This window comes from Ochotona curzoniae, unplaced genomic scaffold, assembly GCF_017591425.1.
Source record: "Ochotona curzoniae isolate NIBS_2020 unplaced genomic scaffold, NIBS_Ocur_1.0 contig_2321, whole genome shotgun sequence".
In the NCBI taxonomy this organism is placed as follows: domain Eukaryota; kingdom Metazoa; phylum Chordata; class Mammalia; order Lagomorpha; family Ochotonidae; genus Ochotona; species Ochotona curzoniae.
Window position 1 is genome coordinate 2,288,072 of NW_024465421.1, and position 21,239 is coordinate 2,309,310.

The 21,239-nt window shown below is 47.3% G+C and overlaps 1 protein-coding gene across 1 annotated transcript in view; it reads right to left on the bottom strand.

The window, feature by feature from the left end:
• GALNT17 (polypeptide N-acetylgalactosaminyltransferase 17) overlaps positions 1 to 21,239 on the bottom strand; it is a 440,387-nt gene that overhangs the window by 231,512 nt on the left and 187,636 nt on the right. The window contains exon 3 of the mRNA XM_040973781.1: positions 13,664 to 13,830. Coding sequence (XP_040829715.1) covers positions 13,664 to 13,830 — 167 coding nt within the window. The remainder of the gene's footprint in view (positions 1 to 13,663; positions 13,831 to 21,239) is intronic.

Here is a 21,239-nt window from a genome sequence, read left to right on the forward strand (position 1 = left end):
CGACACACCGAGAGGTGAGAGAGCTGTTCTAGCTGCTGCTTCATTCCCCTAACAGTTGGGTCTAGGCCTAGAAAAAACTCAGAAACCAGGAAGCCCCTCCTCTCCTACAGGGACGTTAAAGACCCAAGAACTTGGGCCATCTTCTGCTGTCTTCCCGGGTGGAATTGCAGGGAGACAGATCCAACGTGGAACAGCCAGGACGCATACTGCTACTGATATGAGCAACTTAAGTAGCAGCTTAGCCCACTACACTACAACACTGCTTTTCACTGCCACGGTCACCAAACTGTTCAGAGATGGGGTCTTGGGGTCGAGATTGATTAGGATCAGATAAAGGCAACAGGGTCAGGCCCCATAATTGATGAGTCCAAAGCAGAGCAGCAGGGAGACACCCCCATGGGTGCAGCACACAGCTGTCTGCGCATGTATGCCCACTTCCTATCTCTGCCCATGTGGTGCCCTGCACATCCCTGGATCCTGCCAGCACAGCAGTTATCACTCAGTGCAGCCCCTTGACCTTGAACCAGCAGAGCCATGAGTCAGAATAGATGTCCTTTCTTCTATAATTACCTGTGGCATTTCATTATCAGTCACAGAAAATGCTAGCACAGGAGCCTAAACACAAACTTGCTCTCCACAAAGGCTGGACCAGAAGGTTAAAAATTAATAAAAGATCTTTTAGAGGGGATGTCACATCAATAGAAAAAAAATGACCCCTGAAGTGTTAATACGTGCATTTATCATAGAACACAACAGCGGCCTTCAGGCATTTATCTCAGAGAGATGAACATTCATTTGCATGCAAACACCCACATACAAATACAGCAACTATATGTGTGAAGCTCCAAACAGAAACAATTCGACTGCCTTTCAAAAAGCAAATGGTTCCACAGGCTGTGACAGATCCAGCCCATGAACTACCTCTCACACATGTAAAGGGACAAGCTCTGGTGCACCAAACCCCTTGCAAAGTGAAAACAAAAACAAACGAACAAAAAAACCCCACAAAGGTTATAGCCTATAGTCTCGGCTTATAGAACATTCCAGAAATGACAAGAGCTTAGAGGTTAGAGGTGAGTGGAGACCAGGCACTGTAGCGAAAGTGGGCTTGCAGCCTGCTGTGTGATGGGGAAGATCTCTATCTTGACTACGGTGGTGGCTGTGAAATGGACATATACGGTAAAATCACATAGAACTACACATCCTCATGTGCATAGATGCATACGTGACTGGGGAAACCACAATAAACCCTTCGGATGGTCCCAAAGCCAACTTCCTCCTGATGAGAGTACATTAGTTCTGTAAGATGTCACAATTGAGTGACACGAGTGAAATGGAACAAGACTTTCTACATATTTTTTTCAACTTCCTCTAAGTCTTTAATTATTCCACACTAACTAGGATCCTGTTTGCTATTTGTACTGGAGGGTTTTATTTGGTGGTAAGGGGGAGAGGGCAGTTTTCTCATATATATATATTTTTTTAAACTGCTCTTCCAATTCCTTTGACCTCACTTCAAATGCTGAGGCAGAGAGACAGACACATGAAGGGCAGCCACGGAAGACCTTGCAAATACTGCTCAATCAATCCAGTTAATGTTTATTTATTTCCATCTACTTGAAAGGCAGAGCAAGAGAGAAGGAAGGAGAGAGATGGCTTCTGTCTACTACATTGTCTCACAAATGCCTGCAACAGTGAGGTCTGGACTAGATCGAAGCCAGAAGGCCAAAACTCAACCTGGGCCTACCACATGGGCGGCAGAGAGGGACTCTACTAATTAAGCCATCCTTGGCTGCCTCCCAGGGTGCGTATCAGCAAGAAGCTGCATCAGAGGCGGAGTAGCCAGGACTCCAACACAGAAGCAGGCATCCAAGAAGGCATCTTAACCACTACTGTTCTGTAAAGCATTTTCCTAAAGGATTTTTGAAGCTAGGGCTCTCCAGCTACCTCCCGTGCAAAGACATGCACCATCTCTCTCATCCTGTCCTCCCCAAAGATAGAAATGTAAATGCATAAGCTAGTCATGCTTACAGACTCAGAGTAAATGCTGTCATGTTGCAACGATCTGGTTTGGGGCAAAAACAAGTTTTATTTTTGATGAGGGCGGCTCTTTCCAGGCAGGGTGGAATGGCAGGTTATGTTCACATCAGAAGAACGTGGCTGAGCATGGGACCCTAAGATAACAAGGTGTCTCTTGGCTATTATACCAAGAACCGCAGGAACACAGGATGTGTGTTATCTGCCTAAAACACGAGACTCCTTCTATCTCTGCAATTATAAGCCAAGAGGAAAAGCAAACAATGCGAGTATGGCCTCTTCTCTTAAAATCCCTTTTGCAAGTCCACAGGGTTCCACCTGCTGTTCAGAAAAGTTTTCTAGCCCAAGCCATCTTGCCTGCAACCTACGAAATCATGAGCCTACAACAAAGGTTCAACAGATGTGCTTGCTCCTGAGGGCAATGTTAGTGACAGTGGGGTACAACCAACAGATCCCTGAGAAACTCCAAAGCTGATGACTCTGATAAAAACACCCGGAATGGGGCAGGTGCGATGGCTCAAATAACTAATCCTCCATTTGCAAGCATCCCATATGGGGGCCAGTTCGTTTCATGGTTGCTCCACTTCCCATTTAGCTTTCTGCTTGTGACCTGGGAAAGCAGTGGAGGATGGTCGTGCCTATGTGGGAGACACAGAAGAGGCTCCTGGCTTCAGATCAGCTCAGCTCTGACCGTTGCAGCCATTTGGGGAGTGAACCAGCAGGTGGAAGATCTTTCTGTCTCTCCTTCTCTGTGTCAATCTGCCTTTCCAACAAAAATAGATCTTTAAAAGAAATATCCAGAATGGATGCCAGCAAAAGGAAAACCTTCGTACACTTGCAGTTGAACTTCGCCGAATATTTGTTGGAGTAATGGGCTCAAGGGGTTCAGCAGGGAAGGAACCATCATTGTTGTCACTGAATATGCTGCAGTTCAGAGATGTGCAAGGAAACACATATGACACAGCATGGCTGTGCTAGAGGACACACAGGACCCGCAGCCTGGCCCCACCTGGGAAAGCAGGGTCAGCGTCTGAAGCAGGAGGGTGGCGAAGGAGCTTGAGCTAGCCAGCATAACAGCGTAACATGCTGTGTACTGTCAGGCCTTGTCCCATGAACTACGCAGGCGTGGGGAGACCTTCTACGAGTCCCATGGATGGCTGAAATCACAGATGCACGAAACTCTATATGCTATGTGTTTTTTTTTTATATTCTATTTGTGTATAACTCTGATAAACCTTAGTGTATAAATGAGGCACAGCAAGAGATTAGCAATGATTACTTAATTATACAATAAAACAATTACAATCATATACTATAATCAAATTTATATGAATGTGCTCTCTCCCCCATCATGTCTTACTGTACTGGAGGTATCAGTAACTTTAATGTCTATTTTCTTATCACCTTTGCACTTATAGACAGCACATCATGGGGTCTTCTTCAGCATATCCAAGTCTCATATGTCATTAGTCTTGTACTTTGGGGCCATTGTTAAGTAAGGGTGACAGGAACGCCAACACGGTGCTACTGTGACAGTTGATCTGATGGCTGAGATAGTTACCATGCGACCAGCACCTGGGCAGTGTATCTAGTGTGGAGTGATCATATCGCAGAGAGACAGAGCAGGACAGCATGAGGTCCCACCACTAAGTAAAGAATATTCGCCAACGCTTGCAGCTAAAAAAAATATGAATTATTTATCTCCGGAATTTTCCATGTGTCCCTTTTGGGCAGTTGTTGATCATGGACAACCCAAACTGCAGAAAGCTAAATTATTGACAAAGGATGGGGGAGGGGCGTCGTTGTCAAGTAAAAAGTCCAGGAGAGGCAAGAGAGTCCTGATGGAGACCACTGTATATCCAGTCTAACGATGAGCATACAACAAGGTGAAGGTCAAAACTCTGGAGACAGGGCCCGGCGCGGTGGCGCAAGTGGTTAAGTCCTCGCCTTGCAACCCCGGGATCCCATATGGGTGCCGGTTCTAGTCCCGGCAGCCCGCTTCCCTTCCGGCTCCCTGCCTGTGGCCCGGGAAAGCAGTCAGCAGTCGAGGACGGCCCAAAGCTTTGGGACCCTGCACCCGCGTGGGAGACCCGGAGGAGGCTCCTGGCTTCGGATCGGCATAGGATCGGCCGTTGCGCTCACTTGGGGAGTGAATCATCGGATGGAAGATCTTCCTCTCTGTATCTCCTCTCTGTATATCCACCTTTCCAATAAAAAATAATAAAAATAAATCTTTAAAAAAAAAAAAACTCTGGAGACAGAATGAAGATTCCACAAGCTCCCAGAAAACAGGGGGAAAAATCAAAAGGTAAAAAATCAGGACATTTTTGGATCTTCTAAAAAAAATACATAAGATAATAGAGAAAAATTATTTGACTGCTATGGCCAGAGATTGGCTGGGTGGGAGTCAGCACCCTGGAGTCGCTTCTCCTCTCCCAGGTGGGTTCTGCAGCCCAAGGACCTGGGCCATCTTTTGCTATTTACCCAGCACATAAGCAAGCTGGGACAGGGGGCTGCATTGACGTGGAGCAGCTGAGACTGACTGGAAGCCACGTGGAATGCTGGCACTGCAGGCTGGGGCTTAATCTACTTATAAAGCAGTGGCCTCTACTTTCTGTTTTTTGTTTCTGTCTTTGAGAATCAGAGAAAAAGAAAAAGAGACAGAGAGAGAGATTTGCTGCTAGGTTCACTCCCCAAATGCCAACAACCACCAAGGCTGGACCCAGCTGAACCCAGAAGCCAGGAACTCAGTCCAGGATTCTCATATGAATAGCGGGAACGCAAACACTAGAGCCATCATGGTGGCCTCCCAGGCTCGACATTCAGAGGAAGCTGAAGTCAGTATCTTTGATGGCATTCTATTAAAGAAGATGGGTGTCTTAACTTTGGTGTAAAACATCTGTCCAAAACACCAAAATCCTGGAAGAAGCCTGACCAGGCAACCCGCCACAGAAAGACTAACCCTAAAGGCATAAAGGCATGACTAACCATAAAGGCATCTTCAGACACAACGGATTTCAAAGGATTTTCTCCTCTTTGTGTTTTTCCTAATATTTCTTGATAATTTTTATTTGAAAGGAAGATTTACACACACAAAAAAGAGAGAGCTCTCATCTGCTGGTTTACTACCCAAATACCCACAATGCTGAGGCAAAGCCAATAGCCAGAAACTTCCTCTGGGTCTCCCACATGGTTGCAGGGAACTATGGGTCTGAGCCATCCTACGCTGCTCTTCCAGGCCATAAGCAGAGAGCCGGATAGGAAATGGAGCAGTCAGGACATGAACGGACATGAACCCCGACATGAACAGACACCATATGGAATGCCAGTGCTTGTGGGTGGAGGATCAGCCCATTAAGCCACTGCCTATGATGTTTCATCAAAAGTTTGGAATCGCTGCGTGTCATCTATGAAAAGGAGAGGCCTGGGATGCAACTCAGCAGAGGAGACAGAGCAGTCAGCTCCGCAGAGGGCCAATGGGACTTGAGGGAGACACGCTGAGACTGTCATTTCCACTGTTACTGCTGCCAGTGTTCTCATTTTCAGCTGCATGTAGACAGAATGCATCCTGGTCTCCATGCTTACCTGCTCGGATAATTGGATGTTCCAACCACAGGCTTTTTCCTCATACCTGCTGCCCGGGTCAGCTGAGGACATTCCTGTGATTCCAGATCTGCCCTGCTGCACCCTACTCCTGAGAAAAGGCAGTTGGCCTTGCTGGGCTTGGAAGCAGATGGATCCATCGGTCCAGGTTTTCCCTTCTACCCAGTAGCTGGTTCACACAATCGCCCTGCCAGCTGCTTCCACTACAGTGAGCCCCACGGTTCACAGACTCACTAACAATTTAGCTGTTTTCTCCCCAAGGACAACCTATCTGCTCTTAGAAAAGCACAAAGGTCAAGGTTCTTGTTCTTGACCTGGTAGAGTAGCGGGCGCTTAGTAATAAGGCATTTTAAAGCACGTAAAGGTGCAAGGGGAATGGAACAAGAACAAGAAAGTAAAAGGCATATAGATGAGAAAGAAAGGACTAGCGTTTAGATCAGCATCTAAGACGGCAGCAGGGCATCCCCATCCTGGATCCCAGTGGCTAGGCAGAACTCTCAGCTGTGCTCACAATTCCACCTTCTTGATAAACACAGCCCTGCAAAGCAGCACTGATGGTTCAAGAACTCAGGCCCCTATCAAACATGGGGAGATCTCCCAGTTTCCATCACAACCCAGCAGGGCCTAGCCCAGGCCAGCCCAGCCTAGTTCAGCCTAGCCCAGCTCAGTTCAGTCCAGCCCAGCACAGCCCAGCACAGCCCAGGCCAGATCAGGCCAGGCCAGGCCAGCCCAGCCCAGCCCAGTTCAGCCTAGCCCAGCCCAGTTCAGTCCAGACCAGCACAACCCAGCCCAGCACAGTACAGCCTAGCCCAGCCCAGCCTAGCCCAGTGCAGCCTAGACCAGTCCAGCTCAGCCCAGCCTAACCCAGCCCAGCTCAGTCCAGCCCAGCATAGGCCAGCACAGACTAGGCCAGCTCAGCTCAGCTCAGCCCAGCACAGCATAGCACAGCACAGCACAGCTCAACTCAGCCCAGCACAGCCTAGCACAGCCCAACTCAACCCAGCACAGCACAGCACAGCCCAACTCAGCACAGCCCAGCACAGCACAGCCCAGCCTAAGCCAGCCCAGCTCAGTCTAGCCCAGTGCAGCCCAGCCTAGGTATTGGAGGAATGAATGAATTAGTGGATGTGAACTTACTCTCTCTTTTTAACATTCTGTCTTTCAAAAAACAATAAAATAAGTACATAAAAATAGTTTAAAAAAATAAGAAATAAAATGGTCACTGTTAGAAAATGATATATTATGCTAGAACACTCGCAGTCCACAGAAGAACTCAATTAGAACTAGAAAACACGGTCAGGAAAGTTAAAAGCATGCAAGAAAAATATGCAGTCAGTTGTTCCTCTACACACTAGCAATGAACAGTCTGGAAATGGAATGAAAAAAACAATTCCACTAACAACATCAAAATGAATAAAATATGTAGGGATAGATTTAAGTAAAAAAGTATTAAGATGTGTATCTTGAAAACTGTAAAGCATGATTGAAAGATTTAAGAATCCTAAGAGAATGACACCTGTGTTCAAAGATTGGCGATGCTAACATGGTTAACATGACAATAAGTCCGAAATTGATTTCCAGACTCAACATAATCCCTACCAAAATTCTCACTGCTTCTTCTTGCAGAAATGGATGCGTCGGTCCTAAAACTGAAGCGTAAATTCGAGAGATCCAGAATGAACAGGACAATCTTGGAGGTCTAGATTTCGCTGTGACTATCTGCAGAAATTTGGGAATTATTCACAGGACTCAATAAACTGTACACAAAAAAATTGGAGGATCGCACTACAACTTTAAAATTTATTACAAAGAAACACCTCACCGAGACACTTGATGATGGCTCAAGTATAGCCACACGAGGGGTTGAGGTTCAGCAGGTGAAACCCCTGAAGCCACTTGTGAAGGCGTATCCCTCACTGGGGTACTAATTTGAGTCCCCTTTTTGAAGCAGCTTTCAGCTGATACATCTGGGAATGCAGCCAAAGATGGTCCAAGTCCCTGGGCCTCCGCCACCCACGCGGGAGATCTGATGGTGTTCACCACTCCTGGCTTTAGCCTGTCCCACACCCAGCTGATAAAGCCATGTGGGGAGTGAACCAGGAGTTCAAAGATCTGTCTCTCTCTCTATTTCTCTACACACACACACACACACACTTTCTCTTTCACCCTGCTTTTCCAACAAATGAAGCTTAAAAAAAAAAAAAAGGAAGAACAGACATATTGGTCAATGGCAAAGAATTGAGAACATGGAACTATTCCCGCAGGTCAATCGATTTTCAACAACCGTTCATGACCATCCCATGGCCAAAAATCAACCTCTTCCACAAATGAGGAGACAACTATGCAGAGCCTTCTTATGCAAGAACTAAAACTATATTTGGACCCTCCAAAGCAAATGACAGATAAAATATAGCTCATAATTTTAAAAAAAGTGCACATCTTTATGACCTTGGATTAATCCAAGCACTCAAAGGAAAATGAGATGATAAGGACTTTTTGGAAAGGTTTGTGCATCTAAGGATTACAAGAATGCAGAGATGCCCCTAGGATTCGAGGAAATGTTTGCAAACTTATTTGCAAAAAAAAAAAAAATTGTAGAGTGTAGTCGGTAAGAATGAGGACCCAGACAATTTCAAGTCAAAAACAAAAAGATAAAAACTGCATTTTTTAAGAGACCCAAACAATTCAATAAGTATTTCTCCCCAAAAGACAAAGTAATGAAGACAGACTATTGCACAATCAGCACATGAGAAGGTGCAGAAGAAAATTAGGCTTAGGAAAATGCAAATTAAGAGCAGAAGGCTATTACTTCACATCCGCTGGACCAAGCACAATGGAAGCAAGACAAGTGCTGTCAAGAATGTGGGGAAAAGGGAACCCAGAGACATCGCTACGGATGGTGTACACTAGGACAATAGCTGTGAAAAACAGGTCCCTCTCAACAAGTTTCCAGGACATTGTTCTATCAGCCAGAAGCTCTACTTCTGGAAATGGACAAGAAAATAGAGCATACCGCCACACACAAAAAAAAGGACACATGAATGTTCATCGCATGACTATTCATGGTAGACAGAAAGGAAAAGAAAAAACGCCCATCATTTATAACAGATAAATGAAAGACTCGCTCTCCAGACATCAACTACCCTGCAAGAGTGAAAAGCAATGAGATACTGCTACACATCGCAACCTAGCTGAATCTAGTGACTGAGTAGAAGAAGCCAAACAACAAAAGGCCATTGCGTTGCACATATCATTTGCTATTAAATATCCGGTAACAGGCAAATGCGTAGAGGTGGGAAGAACATCGCTGCCCGGCAGAGGATGGTAGCGAGGATGGGAGATGGGGATTATCGGAAGAGATACTCTTAGCAGCTTCAGGGATGTTAAGATCTGAACAATCTCCCTAAATGTCACTGTTGGAAACTGAGTCCCCAGGGCAGCAGTGTTGTAAGATGGGAAGGGAACAGGGTTGAAAGAACGCTTGCTTGTGAGTGCATTCACGCATTTTTGGATTCATGGGTCATCGAGGAGTGGGTGAGTCGCTACACGAAGTGGGTCTGCTGTATAGAAAGGCCAGGTCGGTCATCTCGGTGAGTCCTCTTGTCACATAAGGATGCACTAAAGGCAGACCAGAACCCCAGGGGAGGTCCTCAGATGCAGCTCTTTGACTTTCAACTTCTCTACCTCTCAGAATTATAGAAAAATATATATATATCCTTGGGGCTAGGCATTGTAGCGTAGCAGGTAAAAGTACCACCCGCAATGCGAGCATCTCACACGGGCACAGGTTCGACTCCCACCTGCTTCACTTCTCCCCATAACAGCCTTGGAATGCAGTGGAAGACAACCCAAGTGTTAAGGTTCTTGAAAGCATGTGGGAGACCCACATGGAGCTCCTGGCTCCTGGCGTCAGCCTGGGCCTAGTCCTGCCTCTTGTTAGCCATCTGGGACCATCTCTCTCTCTCTTTCTCAGTAATTGTACATTTCAAATAAATACATATGTATTTAAAATAAGTTACTGCAGAAACACAAAATACACATCTCATAAATCACTTGGTGCCATGCATCTGGTTTTAAAGAAGAGAACAGATGAAGACAGAGAACGAATGTTCTCGAATTGGAAAATACTGACAGATCTGGGAAGATACTGACAGCCCCTGAATTGCATGTTTGATAATAATGTACTTCTTCTGTTCTATGAATTATACGTCAACTAAAAATAAGAAAAAAATGAGTAGAGGATGGCCATGCAGAGGCTAACAATAAGGTGTTTCAGGAATTATGCCTAATATGATATATATATTTTCTTTGCCTCCAGCGGAATTGCTGGCCTACATCAGACTGAGGCCAAAGATACTGAGGGTCCAAGCAAAGCTGCAGCAGCTGAGAGCACAGAAGGGACAGGACAGGTGTATTCCCTCCACAGCTGCTACCAAGTGTGGATGAGGTGATCATTTAACACAGGGGAAGCCCTACACCAACGCAGGCAATGAAGCACAAGCAGCAGGTGTCCAGGGCTGAGAGAGGAAAGGCAGAAGCATCCTGGGATCCATGGAGCCCGGGTCTCTGAGGGACCCAAGGTCACCATGTAGGCCCAGATGACCTACAGTTTTGTTCTGAGCTAGAAGGATGCAGTTGGGAACCCTGACAACAGACATGGTGGAGGCGATTGCCCACTCCATCCTGATACCTACTGTGCCAAGTGTGCCCGAGCTGAGAAAAGAGCCAAGGAGAGGAAGAGCGGCTGCCACAGTTGGTCAGAAATGCCTGAGCCACCCAAGGGCCCAATACCAGCTGCCAGCCGGGCAGCACAGCACCCCCTAGAGTCAGAATTACATATGACAGCCTCACCATACACTGAATGCAGCAGAAGAGTTATGATAAAACAATAATCAACATGGACATCCTAACAGGGGAGACACCACAGACCTCCCAGGCCTGTGCATATCCACCTGCAGTCACCTGGTCATGTTGACCCATTCCTGAGCCCCTTGTGGCCATGGCACAGTGCAACCTGAGCTCTGACCATTCAGCTCTCATTAAACGCTGTTTCCAGAGCCTTTTTTTTTTTTTAAGGAGAAAGAAAAATCAAGAAGGTCAGTGATTATGCTGTATTCTTCAGGGGGGAAAGAGAGCATTAACTTGTTTATATTATGAGATCTTCAGTACGTAAAATGTGCATTTAAAAGCAGGGTGAGAACAGAAATAAATGAGCAGTTGCCTCCGGTTAGTCCCTTCAGTATTTGTTTTTTTTCCAATTATATTTGCTTTTTGATATATTCAAATTCCCCCTACAAACAGCATGCATTACTTTTTAAGATCTGAAAACAAAATTGTTAGGCTGGAAAAAATGTTTTAATCAAACTCCAAGAGAAGGTAAGCAGGCATAGCAATATTAATGTTAGAAAAAAAAATGTAAATTCAGGGCATAAAGAAGGCAGGCTTTTCAGATGGAAGCAACATTACATAATGATAAACAACCAGTGCTGATAATGAAGGCATGCAGATACAAATCTACTCACCAAAGAAGATGACAACAAGACACGGATATCAAACATTATTAAGAACACAGGAAGGAATGCCATTGTAGGGGCTGTTAGAACACCATTATCCAAAAAAAAAAAAAAGGTTTAAGAAAAAAACTCACTGTCTATCTAAATACTCAAAATTGATGTCAGGCAAGAAATGTTATTCTGTGATTACAGGATGTGGGGGGTGGAGGGTCTTTGCAAGGTGGATAAAGAACATTTACAAAACTCCAAAATACTGTTACAAAGAACATCTCTCTCTCTCTCTCTTTCTCTCTCTCTCTCTATATATATATATATGTGTGTGTGTATAATTTCTCTTCTAGTATAAAGAGAAAGCATACATGCTCTGAAGAAGAAAAAATACATACAGAACAGAGCCAAGAAATGAAAAAGAAGAAAGTAGGCTTAAGGTGGTGAACCCCTGGTCTCCTAGGTATTTTGGGGTCAGTTAGGAGAAGCAGGACTCAATGTTCTGATGGGACCAGACAACTCCCCCTCCACTCCTCATCACACAGCATCTCCATGTGAACCGGGAAGGTGAACCTTGGTGATGTATAGCAGAACAGGCTCGGTGCTTCTCAAAGTATGCTCCTTGCACCTGCAGGATCAGGTCCCCAGGAGCTGCTGAGAGCAGCAGATCCTGAGGCCAACCAAGCCCTCCTGAGGCAGCACTATCTCCAGCCTTGGGTTGCAGGGGTTCTGACACTTAGTGAACTTTGCCTAAGCACCCTTGCTCCCTCGCCTCCTGAGCAGGTGCACCCTGGGAGATGGGTTTCCCCTGGTTCTCGCAATGAATTCAGCTCCTGATGCCTAGACTGGCTATGTTTTTAAGAGATGTCTGCCCCTGCACTGCTAGTCTAGCTACCTCCCAAATATGAGGCTTGTGCACGTGTCTTTGTTCTAGGAGAATAAAAATTAAGACACCCAATGAATCCATATAATGGCAAGTCCTGGGCTGCAGAACCGAGCTGTCTAAAGCAGGAGCTAACTGGACTTTCTTGTTCCATTCTTTGGGACCAACACCCGGGACTACAGGGCACTGGCCTCTCAGTGCTGCTTACAGCCACGTCACAGCTGGCTGCTGCAGTCCAGGGTTTGGCATTTAATGGATTCATCTCACCCAATGAGGGTGGAAGAGCTAGCAGGAGGTAGACAGAGGCTGCCATCCGCTTGTTCAATCCCCAAAATAGCCACAGTGACCAGAGCTGAGCTGGTCCGAAGCTGGGAGCCAGCAGTTTTTTTTTTTCTTTGAGTCTTCCATGTGAGTGCAAGAATCCAAGGACTTGGGCTATCCTCTGCTGCTTTTCCAGGCCATTATCAGGGAGCTGGATTGGAAGTGGAGTGGCCGGGACTAGAACCGATACCCATATGGGATGTGAGTGCCACAATCAGAGGATGAGTGTACTGCAGCATGTCAGCCCCATAAAATAAATCTTTAAAAGAGATCTATGCATGGCTTTCAAAAATTTTTACACCAAAAAGAAATTATTTGTAATAGCCTTATCCATGAAGTTTTTGAAGTGTACAGGTAATCGGGTCTTACCCAGGACCCAGGATCTTCTTCTCCTCCTCCTTGTCCTCATCTGGCCTTGGCAGGATAATCCTCCTCCTACAGTGCAGACTGAAAGCCCTGGGCTTAGCCCACTCCTAACCCTGCTACAGTACAGGAGATGAGCCTCTTGTACCTGCAGGCAGGCTCCTTCACTGGCTTTCACAGCTGTTGGGAGCTTCTGAGGGTTTCTCCCAGCAGTGACATGCTAAGGTCACTGTGAGGCCACATACAGGCACAGTGAGCAGTACTGACCCTTTTCACCACTTAGTACAACTCTCTCAGCAAGGAACCTCCCCCCGTGGAGTTGTGCTACTGTCATAAACATTCATTTGCCTCATATTTTTAATTGACCTGTGTCCTAGTACAGAATAATTTAAAAACAAATCTGGGAACTCTGACCCACAATCACGCTTTGAAAATGTTCATTGATTTTCATCGATTTGCTCTTTTGCTGTTTAATCATTCTACCACTCCCTGGGAGGCAGGGACCTGCTGCTTCCCAGGGTGCTCATTAGCAGGAAGCTGGATCGGAAGCAGAGAAACTGCGCGTGGAAGCCACACTCTGACTCGGGTTCTGAAGTCCGACGAAGAGATCACACTGGATTTTTTTTTCTTGGCCTTTTGGAGCAAAATGGAGACTGGGGCAGGGGAGGGAAGGAGGAAGAGCATGGGACAGGAATTCAGCCCTTTATCGTCATCTATTTTAGGTTAGTGTAAGAATGGAAGTTAATCTAGATTGATGAGCAGCAACGTATTATCTACCACTGCCGTATGCTTAGATCCCCTTCCTTTAAAACATCACCCTCCACCCACAGCACAGCCCACCCCCAGATTCAGTGCAGCAAGCGAGAGACAAGCCGCTCTGGCTGCCCTTGGGATGGCAGCAGCATCGTTCTCCTGCTGACGTCACGTCCTCGCTGGCAGGTGTACTGCCTCCTACCTTCGTCACTGTTGTCATCCACCAGGATGATTTCCTTCAGCAGGTGCGTCGGCGTGTGATTGACGGCGCTGTGGACTGACCGCAGAATCACCGACAGGGCCTCGTTCACAAAGATAAAGATGATGGAGATCTGAGGCAGCTCCTTGGAGTACCTGAGCTCCTTGCACCTGGGGACAAGGAGGAGCCAGGGACAGGAGGGTTAGAGGAAGCACAAAGCTATGCATACTGCAGCTGGCCATGGCAAGGACGTTCGTCCAGGCCTTCCCCGCAAGGTGGGACTCTTCTCTTGGCTTCCTATGTGCTACAGAGTAAAAATGGCGGAGATTCAACGGCCCAGACCCACTTCCCCCAAATTTACCTCAGGCAAACACAACAACCTGTGTCACCCACAGGTACCTCCTATCTCCTAGGCCACTTCAGTGCACACCTGTCCAAAGTCCCATTTCTACCACCTGCATTGCCTGCCTGCAGCTTTTTTTTAAAGATTTATTTTTATTTATTTTTGTTATTGGAATGTCAGATATACAGAGAGGAGGAGAACAGAGAGGAAGATTTTCCACCCATTGATTTACTCCCCAAGCAGCCACAATGACCAAATCTGAACAGATCTGAAGCCAGGAGCTTCTTCTGGGTCTCCCACACACGTGCAGGGTCCCAAGGCTTTGGGCCATCCTGGACTGCTTTCTCAGGCCATAAGCAGGGAGTTGGATGGGAAGCAGGGCTGCCAAGATTAGAACCAGTACCCAAAGGGTTCCTGGCACGTGCAAGCTGAGGATTTCAGCCACTAGGCTGCCATGTTGGGCCCACCTGCAGCTTTCTTTGCCACCTGGGCAATTACCTGACCTCTGGCAGCTCTCACCTAAAGACCACTGGAAGCAGATGTGCCACAGCTCCATCACCCCTTGGCCAGTTATTTGTCACCCCTGACCCCAGGGGGAGTAAGCCTCCATCACCCACACTTGCAATCTGTACCACAGACCTTCCCTTCCTAGTCTTACTTCCCTTAATGTGGCTCTGGTCACCTTCCCAAAACACCACCTGCACCCAAGTCTTTGTTCTAGGATTCATCTCTGGGGTAACTCAAGTCAGAACATCCACTGAATCCACTAGGTGCTCAGCGCCTTACGAAACATCTCTGGTCTCAGGAAGACGCCCTCTAGAAGAAATGAAGCCACCTGCCAACCATCACAATAAAGGAAGTGGATTTTCCCACCTGCAGCTGTCATACCATAACCCTAGCATATTCCTAACCCTAAGCCTTAACTCTAACCCTAAGCCTAACTGATACATCCAACCCTGCCACCAGGTGTCCTCAACCCTTCTTCTGGCAAGAGCTTCCCTCCTAGAAGGGCACAGGGGCTGGCAGCAATGGTCCTTTGCCAGTGCTTCCAGTGATGGGGTGGGATAATTTAGCACGTGGAGAACATCCTGCATCCTTCAGTCACAGGAACACCTTGTACTCCAGGTAGCACCACTAAGTGTGTGTGTGTGTGTGTGTGTGTGTGTGTGTGTGTGTGTGTGTGTGTGTGTTGGTGGGGTGGGGGAGTCGGGAAAAGGTGTTTTTTGTATGCTTGTCCTAAGCCACTTTGGAAATAACAAACAGAAACGAGGTAGAAGGGAGCACAGAGATCTGCACATTTTGAACGTATTCTTCCCCTCTTTGGGGGAGAATGCACAATACAATGTTATGAGCCAACGAAACAAAGGAAAACAGGACCAAGAGATGGAGCAAGAGAGATTACGATGCTGAACAGGGAGCAAGAAATACGGCTGTTGTTTATGCTGAACAGCTTGGACTGTGTCGCACAGTATGAATCATGCAGGCAATTTTCAGAAGAAAATAAAGTTTTGTTACAGTATACAGCGGTGTCTCTTGGAGGCGATCATCCAGGGACACATGGATCATGCAGGCTCATTTTTACCACGATGCTGTAAATCCACTTCTGGGGGGCTGCCAGTGCTATCAAAGGGCTCCCGGGCAGTTGGTGAGAACCATCTTAGGGACCGCATGGTGATTTGAGGGATGAGGACACCCAAGAAAACCCCTGGGAGCCCCACGAGCCATCTGGAGCCTGCAGATCTGGCAGATCTGACTCACTAGCCCACATGGGGATTACATACTGTGCACACCTGAAGGCTGAGCCCGTGGCTCACTACAGCTTCCAGCCCTTGAACAGTACAAGAGGAAAGGCCAGACTACACAGGCCCTGGCGTCTCTTCTCCATCCCCAGCTAGCGGGCTCATGCTGCCATCAGAGATCAAGTGGAAAGTGTGCAAAGAACCCTTTCAGGCCAACGGGGCCTTCAAAGCTTGGGGGTGGGGCAGTATTGTGTAGCACAGGGTGCTAAACCACACTCTGTAATGCTTGCATTTCACTTGAGTGCCTCATTGAGTCCTGTTTGTTCCACTTCAGATCCAGCTCCCTGCTATTGCTCTTAGAAAAGCAGCAAAGGAGGAACCAGGTGCTGGAGTCCCTGCCACCCACGTGGGAGACCAGCATGGAGTGTCAGGCCCAGCCAGGAAGTGAACCAGTACACAGATGATTTCTCTCTCGTGTGTGGGTGCACGCTCTCTCTTTTGCTCTCTGCCTTTCAAATAAACAACATTCCAAGATACCAGAGGAGAAAAGTGCTCTGCATGCATCAACCACTGGTCACCTCACCCACTACACCTCAGTCTTGTCATGTGTCCATTAAAGTAGTCCATGCCAGTAAGGTTTCCTGTAAGAATCAGTGAGATACCACAACTGAGAGCCCCAGGAGCAGGGAATTAGCTGTCTATGAAGGAGCAGGTGACGTGTCATCCATGAAGGGCCCATCCAGGAGCAGGTGATGTGCCGTGTATGAAAGGCCCATCCAAGGGCAGGAAGTGTGCCATTCATAAAGGGCCCATCTGCCTGGTGGCTCCTCTGTGCTCGCTCCTAAACTCCCTGCTCCCTTCTGCACGTCTCATGACTGAGGCTTCCAGGGCGTCCTTCCTACAGGACTGCCGGACATGGCCCAGCTGGCAGTGATCGCCCCTCCTGAGCATGGCATTAGTTTTGCACAGTGACCTGAGGGCAAACAGTGTAAACACAACAATTGTCATGAACATCAGCATTGTTCCTGCTGTCTCTTAGGTGATGGGATATCCTTTTGTTCTGTGAGGTTTCATTTATTGAAAGGCAGTAAGACGGGGAAGTGGGTGAGAGAGAAAGATCTTCCATTCAGTGGTCGCATGGCAATAGCAGTCATAGCTATTAGCAGTCATGGCTAAGCCAGACCGAACCCAGGAGCCTGGAATTCCAGTCTGGTTTCCCATACAGGTGGCAGGAATGTGACTCTTTGTATCATTATCCATTGCCTTCCCAGGCACAGTAACAGGAAGCTGAATGGGAAGCAGAGCAAGGAGTGCTTGGGATTGGCACTCTGGTATGGGATACCAGCATCCCAAGACATAGATGGCTTAACTTTTCCACATCATAATGCCAGTCCTAGTCCATTGCCTGGCCCATGGAAGATACTCAGAATATTCTGGAAAGAAGGAAAGATGGGTAACTGAAGATCCTTGTCTAAGGACTAGGCTTCGGTGCTGACTGGCACAGACATTACTTCCCATCAGACACCCGCTGGGCAGAAGGTGAGCAAAGGAAGGATAGGAAGGATGGTTGTGGGGAAAGGAGAGAAAGAAGGAGAAGGAAAAAGAGGGGGCAAGAGAGAAAAAAAGGGAGAGAGAGAGAGAGAGCTCCTTCCCCTCCCCCTCTCCCCACCAGCACAGGCATTCTAGAGGCTGCACAGAGCCCACACAGAGCCCAGAACAGCAGCAGGCCCTTGTCCTGGAAGACAGTGCTGGCTGGATCCCTTCTGTGGCCTTCAGCCCCTCAGTGCATCCTAGCTGCTGGCCTCCCAGATGGCCCGCCCTCTGTACCCACAGCCCCTCCATCATCCCCACAGTCACCAAGGACACTTGGGTACCCAGTGCCACGGTGACAGAAGGCAGGCATGGTACCCACTGAGTGGAAAGGGACCAGTCAAGTCTGGCTTGGAGCCCATTTCTATGAAATAGGATGTATGGGATTCAGTACGCTTCTTGCCTCCCTGTTGGCTCTGAGGGGTCGGAAGCTAGGTAAGGTAGGAGCAGCATGGGAGGCCATGTGCTTAAGAGGGGAAAGCTGAGACCACAGGGGCATATACACCATGAGAACTGCAAGATTGCTCAAAATGCATCACCAGGAGGCATTGGGCACTGCCTCCCTAGACACAATATGAACCTAGGTCCCAGAAGTTACCCTTTCAGTAACTGATCAGGAAGCAAAGAACAACCCTTGATAACAAGGAACACTTCTGGCAGGAAAGCAGTCTAGGCGTTGCATCGGTTTTGATCAATACCAAGGCCCAATGGGGACCATGAAGAAATCCAAAACTGGGTTCCCCTGAAAAGGCTCATTGGGAAAGGGTTGTCAGAGGAAAAGCAGAGCCAAATGAGCCAACCCAGCATAGCCTCTAAGACTATGAGGCCCTTACTGCCCACCTGTGCAACCGTCCATCCATTTTCCATGTGACTTGGGATGCTTCCTTGAACTTGAACATGAGGGGGGGCTATTCCCTTTCCTCCACACTCTGCCCCAGAGCCACTGAGTTCATTTAGCAGCCATAGAGGCCGGGATTTTATTTCTTTGTTGTGGACCTCGATGGCCAGATTGGATCTGGGAATCCAACAGAGAGGATCCTAGTTAAAACGAGGGAGATGGGGCCAGCGTGATAGCCTAGTGGCTATCACCTCACCTTGAACGCACTGGGATCCCTTATAGGTGCTGGCGCTAATCTCAGCATCCCTGCTTCCCATCCAGCTCCCTGCCTGTGGCCTGGGAAAGCAGTAGAGAACAGTCCAAAGCCTCGGGACCCTGCACCTGCGTGGGAGACCCAGAAGAAGTTCCAGGTTCCTGGCTTCAGATCTGCTCAGCTTTGGTCATTGCGGCTGCTTGGGGAATAAATCATCGGATGGAAGATCTTCCTCTCTCTCCTCTTCTCTGTATATCTGCCTTTCCAAAAAAAAAAAAAAAAAGTCTTAAAAACAAACAAACAAAAAGTGAGGGACAGGCATTGTGGCACTGAAGGTTAAGCCTCTATCAGCACTGCCTGTATTCCATTCTTGAGCACTGGCTTAAGTCCAGACAACTCCATTTCCCAATCAGCTCCCTACTAATGTGTCTGAGACGCCGTAGATGGAGATCGATTGGGTTCCTGCCTCACTTGCATATAACCTGGACTGACTCAGCTCCCAGTTTTAGCTCTGACTCAACCCTGCACACTAAGGGTGCCTGGGGAGAGACTCGGGAACAGAAGCGCTTTCTCTTCTCTCAAATTCGCCCATATAAATAAACTTTAATAGTTAAAGAGTGTACTTTATCACAATACAAACTTGACAAAATATCTTTTCCTCTCTCTCTTCTGTCTCTCGCTCTCTCTCACACACACAAACACATACACACACACATGCACACACACACACACGCACGCGTGCGCTTTTATTTATTCTGCCTCCCTTGGAATCCAAATTTTAGATTAGAAGACAAGACTATAGGAGATGGCGTGGTCCCACCTCCTCAGGACCTGGGACCTTATTGTTGCATTCACTCATCCCTGTCACAGCTTGGGCACGTGTCACACCTGCAGCCCAACACTCTTAGAATTCCTCATTGCCCAGAGCTGCTGCACTTGGACTGTGGTCAACATCACCCGTCACAATCCCCTTTCCATCCTCTGCTCCTGGGACCTCCTTCCATCCTCTGCTCCCGGGACCTCCTTTGCCGGACACTCAGCGTAAGTCCCAGTTCATCCCTCCAACTGGGTTTCCTCTTCCTATCTCCCCTGCAAGCCAATATAAACAGTCCAGTGCCTCTCATCACACACACACACTTAGCTCTACCTAAAATGTCCTTCATCCTGCCTGATTCTTCCTCCGCCTTCACTGCCTAAAGTCCGAGGCTTCTCATCGGTGGCTTTCTCACGCCCTCCAAGTTGACATGACCACTCTTCTGTATTTTAACACTGCAGAACAACTACTGCGGTTTGCTTCTTTGGCATTTCCTGGAGCTCACCATGCTTGGCGAGGAAATGGTTATGGAAGAGAAATCCTCCTCCTTTCTCTAAGTATCCCTTCCACCTTGCTCAAGATAAAAGGCATCCCTTATTTCCTACCGCCGTGATAACATCAATGATGACACTCCAACACTTAAAAGCCATCATCACAAACACCACTATGCTTCTGTCTCTGTTGATTTACTAATCAGGACTCAAATTCTCAAAGCCGCTTGAGCCAACTCCATTAAACAGCCCTTCTCGCTTCCTTCTTCAGCAGGGCTCTCCTCCAAGCTTCGGAAAGATTGGTGTCATTTTTAGGAACAGCAGAGCTTGCAGGAAAAGACGTGGGGCAGGGTGACTGAGATGTACGAGGTCCCTCTTTCGACGCACTCATTATTAGGAAAAATACACACTTTGCTGAGTGCTTTAATTTCCTCCAGGAAGGAGCAGCACACCTCATTAGCTGAGATCCCACACAGAGCTGTCTTCCGGACAAACTGCGTACTCTAGCCATTTGAGTCCCTGGGTGCATGTCCTATTGGTTGAACTGGGGCAATTTTCATGAACCAAGATTCATGCAGTTCTGTGGCGTGAGCGCTGATCTTGGAGTGTATGCAGCCCTAAGAAAACTCCCTGAAATCGAAGGTCAGATGTTGTGGGTGCGTGTACAATGAAGTTGTTGTTGTTGTTTCTCAGCAAAGAACACACAGCTTTCATTAGCTTCCCTTGGAAGGGCTGGACCCAGACCACTAGTACACAGAACACTTTGCATGCAATTCCAGGTCACGGTCACAAACCAGCAACTGGACAAGGCTCTGCAGTCAACCACCCAGGGGACAACAAACTCTGTAGCTTCTTGGACAACCTGGCTCCAACCAGCATTTATTTTGGAGTATTCTCCAGGTATTTCTGATTCTTGGACTGACCACTTACTGGCTCCAGGGAAGTTCTTTCCTCTTGAGCTACATCGAGTTGCTTTGCCAAAGACAAGGCAATTAGCTAAATATATATATATATATATAAATATATATATATATTTTTGAGGCGGTTTGGCGGTTTGGTATTTCTTGGCCAAGACCACATGGAAGATATGGCAGGAGATGCTGGCATGGGCCAAGATTCTGCCTGTCCTCTCTATTGGCAGAAGCGTGCTTTAAGTGAAAGGAGCCCCTTCTTTTTCTCTGGGTTCAGTTGCAATCCTAATTCACTGCTTTGTAGAGTATAGCTTTACCCAAAGAGAACACACACACACACACACACACACACACACACTCACACATCCCTCGGATTTTCAGTACAGGAGATGAATCAGACTAGCTATGAGGCAGCTTAGCTCACTGTGCTCTACAGAGACAAAAAGGAAAAAAAGAAAAAGAAAATCTCCAGAGTTCTATTAAGCAATGGTTCAGGAATAGAATTTCTCAAAACAATTAATGCAGACAGTTTGAGACCAGAACCAGGAAGCCCTCACTCTCTGAAGTTAACAGGAAATACTCATGCCTAGTATTGATCCT